This window comes from Zingiber officinale, chromosome 1A (assembly GCF_018446385.1).
Source record: "Zingiber officinale cultivar Zhangliang chromosome 1A, Zo_v1.1, whole genome shotgun sequence".
Lineage (NCBI taxonomy): Eukaryota > Viridiplantae > Streptophyta > Magnoliopsida > Zingiberales > Zingiberaceae > Zingiber > Zingiber officinale.
The window spans coordinates 170,774,503-170,791,676 of NC_055987.1; the positions used below are offsets into that span (position 1 = coordinate 170,774,503).

General features: G+C 35.6%; 1 protein-coding gene across 3 annotated transcripts in view; it reads right to left on the reverse strand.

The window, feature by feature from the left end:
• LOC122038402 (probable serine/threonine-protein kinase PBL19) overlaps nt 1-4,556 on the reverse strand; it is a 29,363-nt gene extending 24,807 nt beyond the window's left edge. Inside the window, exons 1-3 of one of the 3 annotated variants that reach the window (XM_042598140.1) lie at nt 4,362-4,556; nt 3,405-3,856; nt 2,502-2,732 (exon numbers count right to left, since the gene is read on the reverse strand). In XM_042598140.1, coding sequence (XP_042454074.1) covers nt 2,502-2,732; nt 3,405-3,803 — 630 coding nt within the window. In that variant the 5' untranslated portion in view covers nt 3,804-3,856; nt 4,362-4,556. Of the gene's footprint in view, nt 1-2,501; nt 2,763-3,404; nt 3,857-4,236; nt 4,260-4,361 lie in introns of those variants that run through there. The other 2 variants (XM_042598138.1, XM_042598139.1) reach the window with 2 other exon arrangements.
• Nucleotides 4,557-17,174: the final 12,618 nt, after the last annotated feature.

A 17,174-nucleotide genomic window follows, 5' to 3' on the forward strand; every position in this document is an offset into this window, starting at 1 on the left:
GACAAGTCTAGGTGGAGTAAGCTGGGAGCTGAAGCTTAGCAACAAGTCCAAGTGGAATCAGATTAGTTTGGCAACTCAGTCTAGATGAGTTAGTTGGAGGTTGAATATCTAGATCCAAAAGTAAGTGCAGGTAATTTTACATTCTCTATCATACTCATTACGCATAACCATTGTAGGGAAGCAAAGTTCGACAGTTCCAAGTGACCAGAGGGAGTTCAAGCGACTTAGCTAGTGATAACTCTCGACGAGGGAAATCGGAGAGTCCAAGCGATCGTATCAGGGTCGAGGCGACTGGAGTAGCTTCCAAGTGACCAAGAGATGTTATCTAGCGATCCGAGAATCGGATCAAGATCAAATTTGGCCCCTCTCCAAGTGATCAGAGAGCTTCTAGTTGACCGGAGAATGCAGTTAACATTATCTTAAGGATAAACGTTGCAGCCACATTAGCAAGATTTAGGCGACCGGGGAGGCTCGAGTCGACCGGGGCTTGTCAAGTCAGTAACAGAGGAATAAAGAGTTTCGAGGCAAAGCTTTGGAATCAATCAATTCACTCATCACACTCATTCGTATGCTCGTGCTCTAGTGACCTCTTGCTCTCTGTGTTGCGACATACTGCAACCTTGTGGTTCATTTATAATCGGCAACACCTAGAGTAATCTTTCACATTTCTTGTGTTGTCATACTTGTTTTTTTTTTTTTTTTTTTGTGCTTAACATTTTAGATTTTTTTTTTTCCATAAGATTTATCCACCTTTATAAAGTCTTGCTGGAAAGGAGAAATTAAAGAAATAAGGATCACATTTGGAGAAAAAAAAAAAAGAAAGCAAAATGTCCAAGCTAATCAAGACTGACATAGATGACAACCCATTACCAAATGGGATAAAATGACTAAAAAATTATTCTCTCACATACTTTAAGGACCAATTATACAATAAGTTAATAAATTTGAAATAATCATCCCCAAGTGTGATAGAATACCTACTAACTAGGTTTAAGGAACTTCACATGCATTGTGAAGATAGAGAAAATCCTAGAACTATATGTGTTCACTTCATTGATAGACTTAAGCCTCTAAAGAGAACTTAACCCCAATACACAATGTTTTATAGCTGCCATGAAAGAGGAAACCTAGAATTCAAATGCCTACAAAGAGTCTGAGTCATAGAACATGAATAAAAACCCAAAAATGAAACTTACTTCCTAATTCAATGGGAGTGAAAGCAAACATGCATCCCTAGAAGAAACCATGGATGACATTAGAGACCAACGAATTTTATGATGTATGTTACATAATGATGTTTTTAGTGATATTAAGTGTTGGGTAGCCATGGTGTGTGCCAAGTATATACCAAAATTGTAGTAAACACTTATCGTATCATTCAATCTTCATATATAAGGATTCCTACAAAATTCAGAAATTATAGCATACAAATCAATTAGAACATAAATTTCCACCTCAAGTAATCAGAAGGATATATTGAAAATAAAGATCTTGCATGAATAATTGAATATGCACCAAGTCACAAGATTCTTTCTTCATTCCTTTGTGCACCATAACCGAATCTAAAATTATGAAATAATACATTTTAGAACCAACAATAAGTTGGGTCCAATTGGATTTACTAGGTGCTCTTTGGAAATCCATTTTTGAACTATTTTTGCAGGTTTAATTTCTCTAGTAGTATTTCAAGGTGTAAAAGGTTCATATAATCTATCCTTTATTCTTGATTTCAAGCTCATGACAAGTACTTAGCTTTTTAATTTTTTACCATCTGATCTCAACCAAGAGTGTAACATGCTATTGCATTGGTTATTGAACAAGAAAAACATCACCAATAAATACATGAACCAAGTATGAAAAATACAACCAAATTCCCTCTATTCAAATTTATTTTTTATACAATATTCAGATCTATTTTTTTATTTAAACATCAAAATGTTGCACCACTTGGAATTATTGAATGAGAAAAAAAATTGCCAATAAATACATGAACCAAGTATGAAAAATACAACCTAATTCCCTCTATTCAGATTTATTTTTTATTTAATATTCAGATGTATTTTTTTATTTATGCGTCAAAATGTTGCACCACTTGGAATTATGTAGGCAGTTTCAAGAATGAAAGTTTCTCCATCCAACCATTCCCTTCTAAAGGGGAAAATTGACTTTCAAAAAAGGCACAGAAAAATTCCTAATCAAATGAAATACTGCAGGAAGTTATTTTCCTAGATCAAGCCAACGATATTTGATAATTCCTTTGTAATCACGAAAGTGAAAGTGTGTATTTCAGGACTACAGCCAAGCAAAAGATCATTTTTCTTAATTTAGGTATATTATGGACACCAAATAGAGCTGGATAAGTACATTCAACTGACTTAAGTGATTCTCCAAATATAATAGCACTTCTCTGGCAATATCAGGGTAGCTTCTTTTCATCAAATTAGCACTAAGAACAGTGTTCACATATATATAAGACAGAACTATGGTTTCTCAAGGGATACCTGAATTTCCATCCTCTCATGGAGGTATGCCAGCCCTTCTGCAGCACCCAAGGCTATCTGCAACCTTATAGCCCATGGAAGAGAGGGATAAGCTCTGTTAAATAAGTGGTCATCTAGGGTTTTGTTAGGCAAGAACTCGTAGACCAACATCCTTTGTGCTCCTCTTTCACCATCCACAGAACAATATCCAATAAGCTTAACAAGATTTGTGTGTTCCACAATACCTAAAAACTGCACTTCTGTCAACCATTGTTTGTGACCCTAGATAGACCAAATTGAATGTCATAAAAGATCTACTTAAGAACAACCGAAAATAATGATGATAATAATAATCTACAAAGGGAACAATAACATTTTAAGTAGTTCAATGAAGGTGAGACAATTTCTTGAAAACATCTGCAAATAAATAATGCTACATCAAATTCAGAAAATAAATTTATCCAACAGAAGAAGTCAGTTAATGCTATAGGACCATAAATCAAGATTCATTTTTAAAATTCAACGTGAAGTAAAATTCGAAGTATTCAAATAATAAAACAATCACAAGATCCTATATCCTTCACTGAGTTTTTTTGTCACATTATCCTACATGGAAATCTCATTCTTTGCTTTTGGCATCGTTATGTGCACATTCATGCATCTCATTTCCAAAGAAGATGAAACTAGCTCTCGATTGCCATGTCCATTACCTGTTGGCCATGCAGCTCAGTATGTGCATATTCATGCACACTAAATCTGGAGCACAACTACAACTTAAGCCTATTTCCTAAGTTAGTTGGCATATGCTGAATGAAAAATGCACAGAATACAATAAGTTATTTTTGGATCATTTTTCTCCCAACAAAAACTCTATGGTTGAAGCATACATGACGCTGTAAAACACTTGAGATTGAGCACAAGTACCTGCATGCCTTGTGGATTAAGCTTCTTGATGGCCACTATGGTTCTATCTCCCTTCCCATTGGGAGGCTTGACATAGCCTTTATACACGCTTCCGAACCCACCCTCACCAATCTTTAGCAGCCTACTGAAGTCGTTTGTTGCATTTCTAAGCTCCTTGAGCTCAAAAACACGCAGGTTATGTGCCCCTCTTTCCTCGTACAACTCAGGTATGCTTTTCTGAGAGGACGCAGAGAAAGTGGACTTGCTCATCTGTTCCACAGCTGCTGAATCCTCTGACATGCCCGTGCCATCTTTTGATATGGACATCTGTGAGGAAATGGGCGTTGTTCCCTGGATGGGAGGCGAAACCCCGGACCTTATAGATATGTATCTCTTTTTGAAGTAGCTGAAGCACCCCATTCTTGGAAGTGGGCAAAATCTTCGGAAGCTAAAGAGAAGGTCTCTAACACAGTCTGTAGAGGAAAAACATCAACGAGAGTGGAAGAAAATTGGAGAATCTAAACATACAAAAAAAAAATAGAAACAAGAAAACGAACAGAAGTGAGTAAAGTCTGTCAAGAGCGCGACGAAGATTGGAACAAGAAAGAAAAGACGAAAGTTGAAGTAAATAAAGACGGGTCCTTTACGGAAAACAAAATAGCACAAAGATGTTTGAAAAAGACGCAAACCTGAAGATTTCTAGAAGCAGACAATGAAAACGAAGTTGACAGAAGAACAAACGCAACAAGAGGAAGAGAGAAGAAACAACTCAGGAAACTGGCTGCTTGGGGCTGGAAACATAGAGCCGCAGCAAAATGAAGACGATATCGAGACCCAAAAAAAAAGTGCTCACGATTCGTCCTTCGTCGATCGTCGCAGTGGAAGAACAAGAAGCAGCGCGAGAGCGGACACGGAAATGAACAGAAGGAAACAAAGCGTGGCAAGGAGAGAAGAGAGAAGCGAAGATAAATTAGTCACCTGAGTCAAATTTCTGCGGCAGTCTCCGCCTTGCACCACACGCACAGGGAGGACCACCGATCGTGGGTGCTCCTCGAAGATTATAGCTCTTGGCGAAGGCCTCTGATTGGATTTGGGTTGCCCTCCTCACTGAACATCACAGTACAAGGAAACGAAACAAAGCAGGAGCGGAAGGTCCATCTCTTTCCACCTCTACGACTTTGGCAATAAGGTTCAAAAATGGCTGCTCTTTGCCCCCACGGGCGGGATCAGCCGGTTATGACATGATATTCTTGCATCATGAGTAGTCGGGAGGTCGAAGGTCTGCGGCAGCAATTGCGATAACATCAATATCTGTCCGTGCTAAACACCTAAGACCGCCATATCATAGCTGGGCCCGTATTCACCGTGATTTACTCTCTCTCATACTTATGGGGCCGGGGTGAGGGGGCCGCTGGGTTGACGGTTCCAACCTTTTGCATCAAAAATGGCTGCTCTTGACTGAATTCAACCGCCGGAAGTGGGTGGACTTCCGTGGGGCAGAGTCAGATCGGTCGCAGTCATCTATGGCTGTCTGTTTAAAGAGGAGCGAAAAGGAGCGTTGGCTGTGGATGAAGCTCGAGATCTGGATTGGATGAAGGAGAGCAAGTCAAAAAAACATTAAAAAAATTGTAATGGATTTTGAAAAGTATTTTTAAGAGTCTATCTGTGGTAAAATAAAAATGAATACCTTTGAAATTTGTATGATTCATAAGTGATTTACCTCTCTTTGATTTCACTTGCTATTCATAATTATTATACTTATATAATAATTATGCTCCATGAGAATTAGAATAAAGATATTTTGGGGATAAAATATTAAGATGGAATGTCTTTTTTATTTTTTTTCTTAAGTATTTTGATAATAAAATAGAAATTTTATAGACGTTTTAACAGTAATAAAATATTAAAAATCATTAAAATTGCTACTAAATACTAGAGGGTTTTTAAATTTCTTTTCTTCTTTTAAAAGTAAAGTTTTTTAATTGCACCCTTAGTGGGTTTAAGAAATGTCATATATATGGCTTCTCAAATTTGACCCTCAGACATACATAAATACCCCTCCTTAGATCGCTAAAATCACATTAGTCATCTTATAGTTATCTAGATCTCATCGTTAATCCCAAAGCGATGGTAATTCTTTTTACTTAAAATGTTGTTTTTTAAGGTAAATTTTTAGTTAAGCTCTTCTCTGTTTGTTATTTCTTTTCTGTCATGGTCCATTCTCTAATTTTATAAAATTACTACATCTTTTAGGATTTGACTAATTTTTATCATTCTATTTTGATTCTATTCTTTTTCATGAATTAATTAAGCACATCCATAAATTGATTCAGTTTTGTTTATATTATGTCTCAGGCTATAGTATCACGGTAGGACACTCAAGTTGTCACTCAGGTATCCACGATTTGAATTTCAGATATAGCGTATTTGTAAAAAAAAATTCCTCCAAATAGAGTGCGCAATCAAAGAATACTCGACTTCTAAGTTGGTCGTCGTGTGCGCTTCCCGATTTATTTTGATGACCAATAAAAAATTTTTTAAAGATCGAATTGATCATTCCAGTAAGACTAACTGAAATTATCATTTTTATTTATATTGTAACGATTTGTATCATTGTTCTTAAGTGTTAAGATATTGCTAGTTTTCAATGATAGGTCTTTTGTCTTATAGTTGGCTTGGAGTTCAAATGTGGTCCTAAACCACACATAGGGACGGAGGAGCTTACATGATCTTAGCGTGGGCAGCTACCCACGCTGAGCCCAGACCTCCATACGAACTATGCAAGTTAAAATCATAGCTCGGATTGTATATTGATGGGGAATTTTGTAAGTGCAGGGCTCGATTGCACATGATTGTAAAATCGAATACCAATTAAATTTGTGAAGCGGGTTATTTAGAAAGTCACAAAAATCAAGAGTCTAGAAAAAAAAATCCAAATTTAGAGGAAATAATTTTAGGATTTCGATTTCATGATAATTATTGATATCTTAAGTATTATTATTTTCCTAACTAACATTATTATTGATATCTTAAGTATTATTATTTTCCTAACTTAATGTTTGTTCGCATGCATGGTCTAACTTGAAATATTAATATAGACTTTTGAAATTATATTGACGGGCATTTCCAAACTTGATGTCTATTTTTAAGACGACCATATTAGAGCGATCACTTTCTCAAGGAGAGTCATGTCACGATGTCCCACGATCCTCTTAAGTGTTATCGCCTACTTCATCATATCGAATCAGGACAAACTCATTAAGTTATATCATAATCAATGGTGTCCTCATAAGATTTTGGATTACTTGCATGACCAATCTCTCATGTCTTAATCTTTATGAGTTGAAGCTTTGAGTTCACCTTTTAATCCTTTCCCACGTCCCATGAGATACGAAGATGTATGATTAGTGTTATAATTGTGTATATCCTATAAAATTGGATCATGCACAGAGTAAATATATTATGCAACAAAAAAAGATAAATAGACATAAAACTAATGTTAACCATACATCAGACTACTTCCTTATCCTAAAATCTAAAATCACTACTAGAAAAGTTATTTTTAACAACGAAATATTAGCAACGGTATCATATACCGCCGTTATTATTTATTAGTTGTTCAATAATGATCAAATTTAGTGTCCATCATTTATTATTTAAATATTTAACGACAGTATCAAAAGAGAAAAATTATTTATTTTAATTTAAGAGGAAAAAGAGAATAGTTATTCCAGAATAATTATTCCATGCAGATGAGAGAGATTAAAAAATTAAATTTTAACCATGTCAAATTACCCACATTAGATTTCGCTCATGGGTGTGGGTGTGTATATATATATACAGGGATTAAAACTATAAAGTTTTAATCTAATTGAGGAAAATAATAATGAAATAATTAACAATAAATAAAGAAATACATATAAAATAGTATATATGATTTATTTAAATTTTACTGGAATTTTAATTTATCTTTAAGGGGATAAATTGAGTAGAAGGAAAGTTGTTTGAGAATACTGATTTAAGTTAAGAGTTGATAAATTAGATTAACCTAAGTTTAAATTGAAAACCTAAGTCTTGGCTCCTTCCATTCACCACACCCGCTCGATCGCGGCACAGTCGTTGCTGCCTCATGCCGTGCAACCCCTCTATCCAGGCGAGCAGCGGTGAGCAGCCGACGCCAGTGGCTCTCCCTCTCCTCCCCACCTCGCCGCCCTTTCTTTTTCCCCTCTTCCGTCCACGTGCTTCCCCCTGCCCTCGACGCAGTCAACGTTGCCGCACCGACCTTGAACCTTCCTCCCTATCTTGGATAGTGGACGGCCGCCGACCACCATTGGTCATCTCCGGAGAGCTGAGTCGACATCGGAGAGCAAGCTATTGCCCTCTCACACTTGCGGGTCATGAGCAGCAACTGTCGCTACTGCGATCCTCGCCGCCGGCCAATCGAGGCCATTGTTGCGCCACCTACCCCCGGCCTCCAGCACCGTCGCACCACCTTTGAAGCCTCCATCTACGGTACAACTACGGGGACCGTCCGGTGCCACCGTTCTCATTGTCGGCTGCCGCCAATCAATACGCCACCGCTACCACACTTAGGACATCGCAACCCATCATTGTTCCTTGGTCTTTAGTCATGAGCAGTTGCCTCTACTGTTTTCCCCGGCCATGCAATCGATGCCATCCTGGTTTCCCAAATGTGAGTGACCAACAACTATAAACCAAACCCCTGGCATCATCGGTGGATTTATAGGGTTTAATAATTAATTATAGATGAAAGTGTTTACTGAATTAAGTTAGTGGATTGATAAATAGGTTAAATTAAGTAATTAATCTATTTATTAGATTCATCGGGTCAATTATTGGTTACTTAGTTGATTGAAGGGTCTTCATTCAATTATGGTCAATTAAAAATTAGTTGGATTAATTAAGGGATGAATAAATTAAAAAGTTGATTAATTAAGAAATAGGGTTTGATTATTGATTAATAGACCCTTAGATTCTTTTATATTCTTTACTTGTAGGATTCAAATTCGAAATAGACTCTTTGATTTGAAGATGATTAGGACGATATATAATCGAGGTGAGTAGTTCCTGCTTGTCTTTTTTATATCTTTGATCCTAGTTCATAATTATATTTGCTTATATATTGATTAGGTAGGATTTACTTGCTTACCCTAACTCTACTCTAGTTATTTATTGAGTTGATACTTAACTTATTGTACTTAGTTTGATCTATTTTATATTCATGTAGTCTCGTTGACATCCATGCTATTTATACTGGTGCCTTTATGTAGCGATATCGTAGGCTAGGATATCGAGTATTCTACTAGACCTTGTTGATTTTGTAAGCTCATACATATACTTTAGTAAGATCATGTCATAGTGTAGGGTATCGAGTATCCTACTAGATCTTTATTTGTTGCTTTGGCTCATGCTTATACGCTAGTGAAGTTACACTGAGATGTAGTTATAGAGTATTATATTAGATGAGATATTATGATTAGATGACTAAGATTTCCCTTGGTTGAGATTGTTACTATTATGCTTACTGTTGTGGTACTTAGGCACATGTCATTAGACTGGTCACTTATTGCATGTATATGCATTTGAACTGCCTATTAGAGCAAACAGTGCTATTGAGCTATCGCACGTAGACTGTAGCTAAATATCTGAGTATCCTACTTGACTTATTGCTGGTTGGTTGGGTTGTTGACTATTTGCTAGAGAGACCATACCGTGGTGTAGGTAGCAGAGTCTACACTCAGAGGTGATTATCACTACTTACTTATCATTTTTGGTTTGTACATTTATATATCTTGTCTGCCCATGAGATCATCCGTGATAGATCATTCTCTCGCAGACAATGATTAGTTACTTATCCAGTCTGCCCACGGGACCATCTATGGTAGAGCGTTCTCCCGTAAATAGTGATTAGTTATTTACCCTGATTGCTTGCGAGACCATCCGTGGTAGAGCATTCTCCTGCAGTCAATGGCGAAGGAGTTAGATAGCTACTTCATCCTATCCGCCCATAGGACCATTCATGGTAGAACGTTCTCCCGCGGACAAGAACTATTTATATACCTTGACCATCATGAGACTCATTCATAATAGCATATTGTTGCACTAGTCAGGACTTGTTAAATGCTTGTTATATGCTAGTTGTGTATTTGTTTGTGCAGGATTTGGATGTATTGTATATACTCTCAATTCAGTGGTTATACTTCTTTGAGCAGGTTAGTGGAGGATTATGTAGGCGTTTATGTTTTGGTTAACAGTTGCTTATATTGACTCTTTTTTACTTTTGTAGTATCTTACTTAGACTACATCGTTTGATCTCCTTATAGTATTATCATGCACTATCTTCTTATACACATTGAGTATTTTGTACTCACTATCATTTATTTTCCTTTGACTTTCAGGTTAGCAAATAGAGGATGTGTAGTGTCGCTTGGAAGTTCTGGCTGCCGGTCCCACTCAAGTTTGGATTTGTTTTTTAGTTGTTGGGTTATTTTCTGCTGCTTGGTGTTTACAGTTTTCTTTCTGTATCGGTTTGAATTTTATTAGAATAGTATAACTTTTATGTTGTAGTATGATCTCCTATGCATGCATGTGTATACGTATCATCTTTAATGTGTTTATTGATTTTATATTGCATTGGAGTTTATGTTGGCTTGATTTTGTTTGATATTGATTATTTCCTATATTGTCACTAGGTACCGCTCGATTTGGCGGACAAGTATATCCTCGGGGCATGATATATGACCTTGATGCTCCTTTTATAAGGTTTTATTCCGTATACTAAACCTCTTTTCAGTCGACTGAGCTTCACAATTATTCAGGTTCACAATTTGCCTAAATCGTATCTTTCATGAAATCAGCCTTTATCAGTGGACTGACTCCCTGTTCGGTTGACCAAACCTTTAAATTTTCTTTTACTTCTTGATCCGATCTCACCGAATCTACTCTTGCCAAAAGTGTTCAGTCGACCAACCCCTAATCGGTCAGTGAACTCAGGAACTACCTTTGTCGTGTGATTTGATCTTATTTAATCTATAGTTACCAAACTGGGTTTGGTCAACTGAACCATATATCGGTCGACCAAACCAACTTTTCCATTTTCTACTTAATTCAACTATGATCTGATCTCTTTTCTGTGGGTCGATCAACTAAACCATAATGTTCGATCGATCCAACCTTTTAATTATCCGAACTCTATTTTTCTAAAAACAAAGTTAGCATAGTACAATAATAATAATTCTGTAAACTAGAGTTAGAATCAAATAATTATACATACATTAATATGACAGTTAAGACTATCTGATATTGACTTAGAAATCTTTGTTGGTTTCTTCAATCGGATCAACGTATAAGGTTTATCCTAATCGAAACACAACTTCATTGCACTCTTCTCTAGGAGCTTATCTTAACTTACTTGTCAAACATCTGGTTCTCATACTTGTTTGGAATTTCTCCGATCATGCTTAGTGTCTGATCAACCTGATCGATTAAGACTTTTCTGTAACACTGAGTTAGTATAATAGATATAAAATGTAAGTACACCGGATTAATTTTAATATGATCGATCGAATAAGTCAGACTTTGTATTTTTTTGATACATTATGTCTAATTGTACAGGGACTTAAGAATACAAGAAGTCAAGCGGGAGACATAATGAGCGAGAAGGATGACACGGGAAGCGAGTCGATGAGCCCGGTACATCCGAGGGACGAGGAGCTGTAGAAGAGTACACCAACGGATGAAAAGGATGCACACGAAGCGTTCGAGGGATGAGAAGCTAGGGAAGAAGTCTACTCGAGGAAAAGATCGGAGCTCAACTCCAGACGGAAGCAAAGGAAATTGGAACAAGTCAACTCCAAGGTTGACTATTGGAGTCATCAAGACCCAAGGCGCCTTTGAACCAGGCACAAAGGTGCCTCGAGTACAGGCACGAAGGTGCCTCAAGAAGAGGAGCGAAGGCTCCTTAAGCATAGGCACGAAGGTGCCTTAAGTTCGCGTGAAGGCGCCTTCCAATGTGGTAGAGACATTGGTGACCATTCCACTTTGGATAAAGTTTTATCCACACTGGAGGCGCTCTGGATCCCTTTAGAGGCGCCTTCGAGCCATGTCAGTCAATGGTAACATTATCCCAAGAGGCTATAAAAAGCCCCCTAGAACTAGGAATTTAATAACAACTCTTGTACTCATTTCTTAAATAATTCCTCAGTGTTCAAAGTCTATAAGAGACTACTTTGTCTTCATGAAGGAGTATTTTAGTAGAGTTTTTCATTTGTTTTGAATTAACAACTATCCAAAGTAAATTTCTGAGCCTTTTTTACTTTTTAGATTATCATTTTTATGTTACTTGTTTACAATTAATATTATGTCCTTGTTAGTTCAAAAGGAAGATAATTTCTAACTTCTTTTCGGGGCTATTCACCCCTTCCCCTCTAGTCGGCCTCACCTGGACTTATAATTGGTATCAGAGCAAGGTGTGGATTATAAGGACTAACCGCTAGCTAAAGAAAAAAAGATGACCGGATCTAGCATCTACCCATTAGTGTTCGAGGGAGAGTTCGCATTTTAGAAGTGACGTATGAAGGTATTTTTTAAAACTTATTTTATTAACAATTAAATATGATTTTGAAATACCTAAAAGCAAAGATAGAAAAGTACTCGAGAAACATTGTTTGACTAACAAACAATGTGACAAATTTATGGCACCTGATAAGGCCGAGTTTCATCTTCTGAGTGTGCTACCTGCTCAAGTACTTGAAAGAATCGGCGCCTAGGAATTTACCAAGGAACTTTGGGAAAAATTCTTAAAACTCCACGAAGAACCAAAAGAGGCAAAATACGACTCCTCGATGGATATTGATTCGTCTTCAGAAGACTGTAAGACCGAAGAGATTATAGGAACAACTCTAATAGTTGAATACTTGCTTGAAGTTGACGAAGCCACTTTAGAAGTAAGCAACGATAAATGGGGAGCATCTACCTGTGAGTCTGACATGATAAGTAAGGTATGTTACCTTTCTTTCGATCAACTATACGAGTGTAAAAAAATGTTAAGTAAATCTCTATGCAAAACTAGGTCAAAATATTCAGAGTCAAAAAGCTTCCTTAGTAGGAAATTTTGAAAAAGTTAAGTATGAAAAAAAAATGCAAAACTAAAAGAGCAAATTAAAATTTTAAAAAAGGACTTTGTATGCTTAAATTCTAATTTCTTATAAATTTCATATTCTATAAATAATAGAGGACTTAGTTAGTATATTAGGAATCATAATAGCCAAATTATAAAAGTAGTTAGAAAATATATTCCTATAAAATACTTGATAAATCTAGTAGGTAGAAATTTATATTGGTTTCCTAAATCATACTTAGTTTAATTTAATTATTTTGTATATGCATGATGAAATTAATTTATTTGAATATTAACATATTTGTAAAATTAATAAATTTATATGCCTTCTGTTTATCTTTTGTGTTTTTTTTTTTTTTGCAAAATAATGACATTATCAACTCATAGAAATATTTTTTATATTTTCTGATTGTTGTATTATTTTTTAAAAAATTTATTTCAAAAAATGAATTTTAATGATTAATAATGTTTTGAAACTTGATTTTTCAACAACTTATTTTTTTTGTTAGAATGAATTAGGTTTTCTATTCGAATAATTTTTTTTGAGATTTTTCCGTAGTTATCTGATTTTTAATAATTTTTTATCAAAAAAAATAATTTTAAATTTAAATTTTTTATGGAGATATATTTTGAAAAATCTGATTTTTCAGCTAAAGACCATTATATGTTGAATGTTTAGAAAAATCAGCCAGATTTTTAGGACTCTAAATACATTTTTAATCATTTAAATTCAAAAGTATTTATATTTGCTAAAAATATTATTTCTGGTCAAAATAAAACTTTGTTTGTTGTGAAAGTTTTTATTCTGATTTGATTGTTTCTATTTAACCATAACAAATAGTTTCAAAACTTAAAAATAATTTCCAAAATTATTTTTATAAAAATAAATAATTAATTGGTAAAAATTACTATCTTTGATAAATAATTTTGATAAAAAGATAAATTTTGGTATACCTTGTTTAAAACTTCTAAAAAATTTTAAAATATATATATTTTTAACTATTTTCATATTTTTCCTAACATTTTTATGTAATCAATGGGGATAAATAAAGGATTAAATTAAGGGGAAAGTATAAATTTTAATAGTTTATTGTAAATTTATTTATGGTACTAAATTGCATATTTATTTGTTTTAGAACATAAACTACTTTTATTATTTATTTTAAACCTTAACATGGGTTGATGGACGTCAAAAATGGGGAGACTGTAAGTACCCCATGTTGGTTTTGATGTGATCAACTGAGTTAAGTTAGACTCTGCACTTTTTGATGTCTTGCGTCTAAGTGTGTAGGAACTTTGAAATACAAGAAGTTGAGCGGAAGACACAAGGAGCAAGAAGAATAACACAGGAAGTCAGTCGATGGGCTCGGTGTATTCGAGAGACGAGGAGCTATAGAAGAGTGTACTAGAGGACGAGAAGGATGAACGTGGAGCATTCGAGGGATGAGAAGTGGGGGAGAAAGCCTGCTTGAGGAGAAGATCAAAGCTCAACTCCGAACGAGCGCAAAGGAAGTCCAAACAAGTCAACTCCAAGGTTGACTGTTGGAGTCATCAAGACCTAAAGCACCTTTGAACTAGGCATGAAGGAACCTTTGGACCAGGCGCGAAGGTACCTTGAGCATAGGCATGAAGGCGCCTTAAGTAGAGGCACAAAGACACCTTAAGTTCACCGAAGGCGCCTTCCAACGTGGCTGAGACATTGGTGACCGTTGCACTTCGGATAAAGTTTTATCCATATTAGCGGTGCCTTCGATCCTTTTGGAGGCGCTTCTGAGCCACGTCAACCAATGGTAACATTATCCTAGGGGGCTATAAAAAGCCCCTTAGAGATAGGAATTTAATAACAACTCTTGTACTTATTTCTTAAGTAATTCTTGAGCGTTCAAAGTCTGTAAGAGGCTATTATGTCTTCATGGAGGAGTATTTTAGTGAAACTTTCATCTGTCTTGGATTAACAATCACCTAAGTTATAACCAAGTAAATTTCTGAGTCTTCTTACTTTTTAGATTTTTACTTTTATGTTAATTGTTTATAATTAATATTGTGTCCTTGCTGCTTTAAAAAGGAAGAGAATTTTTAACTTCTTTTCAGGGTTATTCACCCCCTCTAGTCCACTTCACTTGAACCTACATAAAATAGTAAAGTAAAGCAGTGTTACCAGCATTCAAAATTTGTTGGTTCGGTCGACCGCTTGTTTGGTCACACTTGCTTACAGTTTACTCTAAGACTTTTTATTTGTCTAACCTTCAGTTAGGACTAGTCATTTGGTAGGTTTCTCATTGCTGCCTAACCTCCAGTTAGGAGGTAGACTTCTCACTACTACCTAACCTTCAGTTAGAATTTTCTCTTACTTAACTTCTACTTAGGACTAGTCACTCGATAAACATCTCACTACTTCCAAGCCTCCAGTCACCTTGACCACTTAGACTTTTCTCTTTGGTAGTCAATCGGTTAACTTTGACTTAACTAGACTCCATTAAATATATTATTAAATAAACATCAAAACTCTGAAAGTTATTTGCACCAACAATAGATCATCTGTTCCTGTGACTTACCATCTTGATGAATTCCTACTCATCTCTTAGTTACTAATTGGCAAATTCTTTCTCCTTGATCTGGGCAAGATATAAACAAATACTATTATTACATTTTGGGATGCAACATCATGCTGTATTTTATTGGGATACAAAACTATTTATTTAAGTGTTTTAAACTGTTAAATATATTATTTATGTTATTTTTTCATTTAACTAATATAATAATATATTTGTTGCAGAATTATGAACTCTCTGTTAGAGCAATCTAGGTGCCCTAAGTTTTAATGTTTGGGTAAAGATTTAAGTTAGGTTTATTGTTGTATTTGATATGCATTGTGAGTGTGCAGGATACATGTACAACAAGGAAAGTCCAAGTGTGATCTTGGCAAAGGAGGAAAGTCTAAGGATGAGTCTTGGTGGTGTAAGTCCAAGCATATAGTCTTGGCAACGTAAGTCTAAGTGCGACTTGACAATAGATGAAGTCTCGGAGGTGAGGAGCCTCTTGGCAAAGGAAGACCCGATAATAAGGACAAGGTCGAAGGAAGCTCTAGAAGGTAAGACATGAAGGATGGGGAGACATCCGAGAGGCGCGAGGCTGATGAAGGAGGCTAGAAGGCTAGGTCTAAGTTGGTTGAACGAGGACGAGTGCTGAGTGATTGTACTCGGGGCAAAATTCTATGTTTTTAGAAGTTACTGCAGTAGTACTACAGAGACACTATAACAGTTGACTAATACACTGTAGCAGTCAACTGGTAGCCGACCGTTGGGTAACGGTCAACTTCACTTAAAGGACCAGTCGACTAGTGCATGCACCAGTCGACTGGTGGCGGGAAAACACTTGGTACTTTCCTCTCGAACTCTATTTAATAGAGCTCAGGGTGCTTGAGCATGGTTGACGAAATAGACGTGGTTAACCCCTATTAGTAGTCTTTCAAAGCCTCCAAGCTTTTCTTGTAATCTAAGAGTGTTTGGATTAAGGTTGTGGTAAGGTTTCTCCACCGAGAATGAGGTTTGAGCTAGTCGGAGGTTTCCGGAGAGTCATCCACCGACGGATTAGGATTGTTCACCTTACGGACAGTCGTGGAGTAGGAGCCCTAATCTCCGAACCACGTAAACGCCTTGTGTTACAGTTTGTTTTGGTTTATTATCTTTCCTTATTGTTTATATGGTTTAGTTTTCTTTTTGTTAGTTTGTATTTTATTTTCCGCTGCGTACTAACAAGTATAGGAAATGACGATTGGGGTGAGACGCTATTCACCCCCTTCTAGCGGACGTCAAGGTCCCAACACTCTCAAAGTTCATCTTTGGGTATTAAGAGGAAGTTATTTATAATATCAGGTTCTTTAGCTCTAGGACGTGGCAAAATCACAAGTCATTTAGTATTGTCTTGATAAAATCCTATTTCAAGATCAATTGAATGTGAGCCTTCTTTGATGAACACACGTAACAATGATATGCAACATTTGCCTAAACAAATCAATCATGTGGAGGGCTCTTTAAAAAGATAGATTCGCTATTTTAACGGCCTCCCTGGTGCCGATGTGGAGGACTCTCAAGCTCCAATGGAATTCAGCCAAGGTATGAAAAATGAATTTATAGTTGTTTTCATTCCACATTTATGTATTTGATAAATCTAAATTAATTATTTTCATATTTAGATAAATTATCTACTCAACAAAATCAAAGCATGCGAGGTAAAAATAAGTGTGATATTATGTGTAAATTGAAAAATGGAGAGAAGCTTCCTATAAATTTCTATAAGGATCGAGCTTTTAGGTTATATGTTTTTATATGTCTATATATTTATATTCATATTAAAAATATTCATAAATTCGTATTAAAAATATTCATAAATTTCTATATATGTATTTATATAATCTTGATAAAAATATTCATAAATTTGTATTAAATTCAAAAATTCCTAATAAAATTTTATATGTCTATATATTTATTTATCATTAATTATTTTATTATTTAGAGTCAAATTAATTTAAAATTTTAAAGTTCTTATCACTATATATCTACTATTAATTATCAATTATACTCAATTAATCTATTATATCTTATCTAAAGGCACCTATAATGGAGGTTTATAGCATGAGGTTTATGCTATAA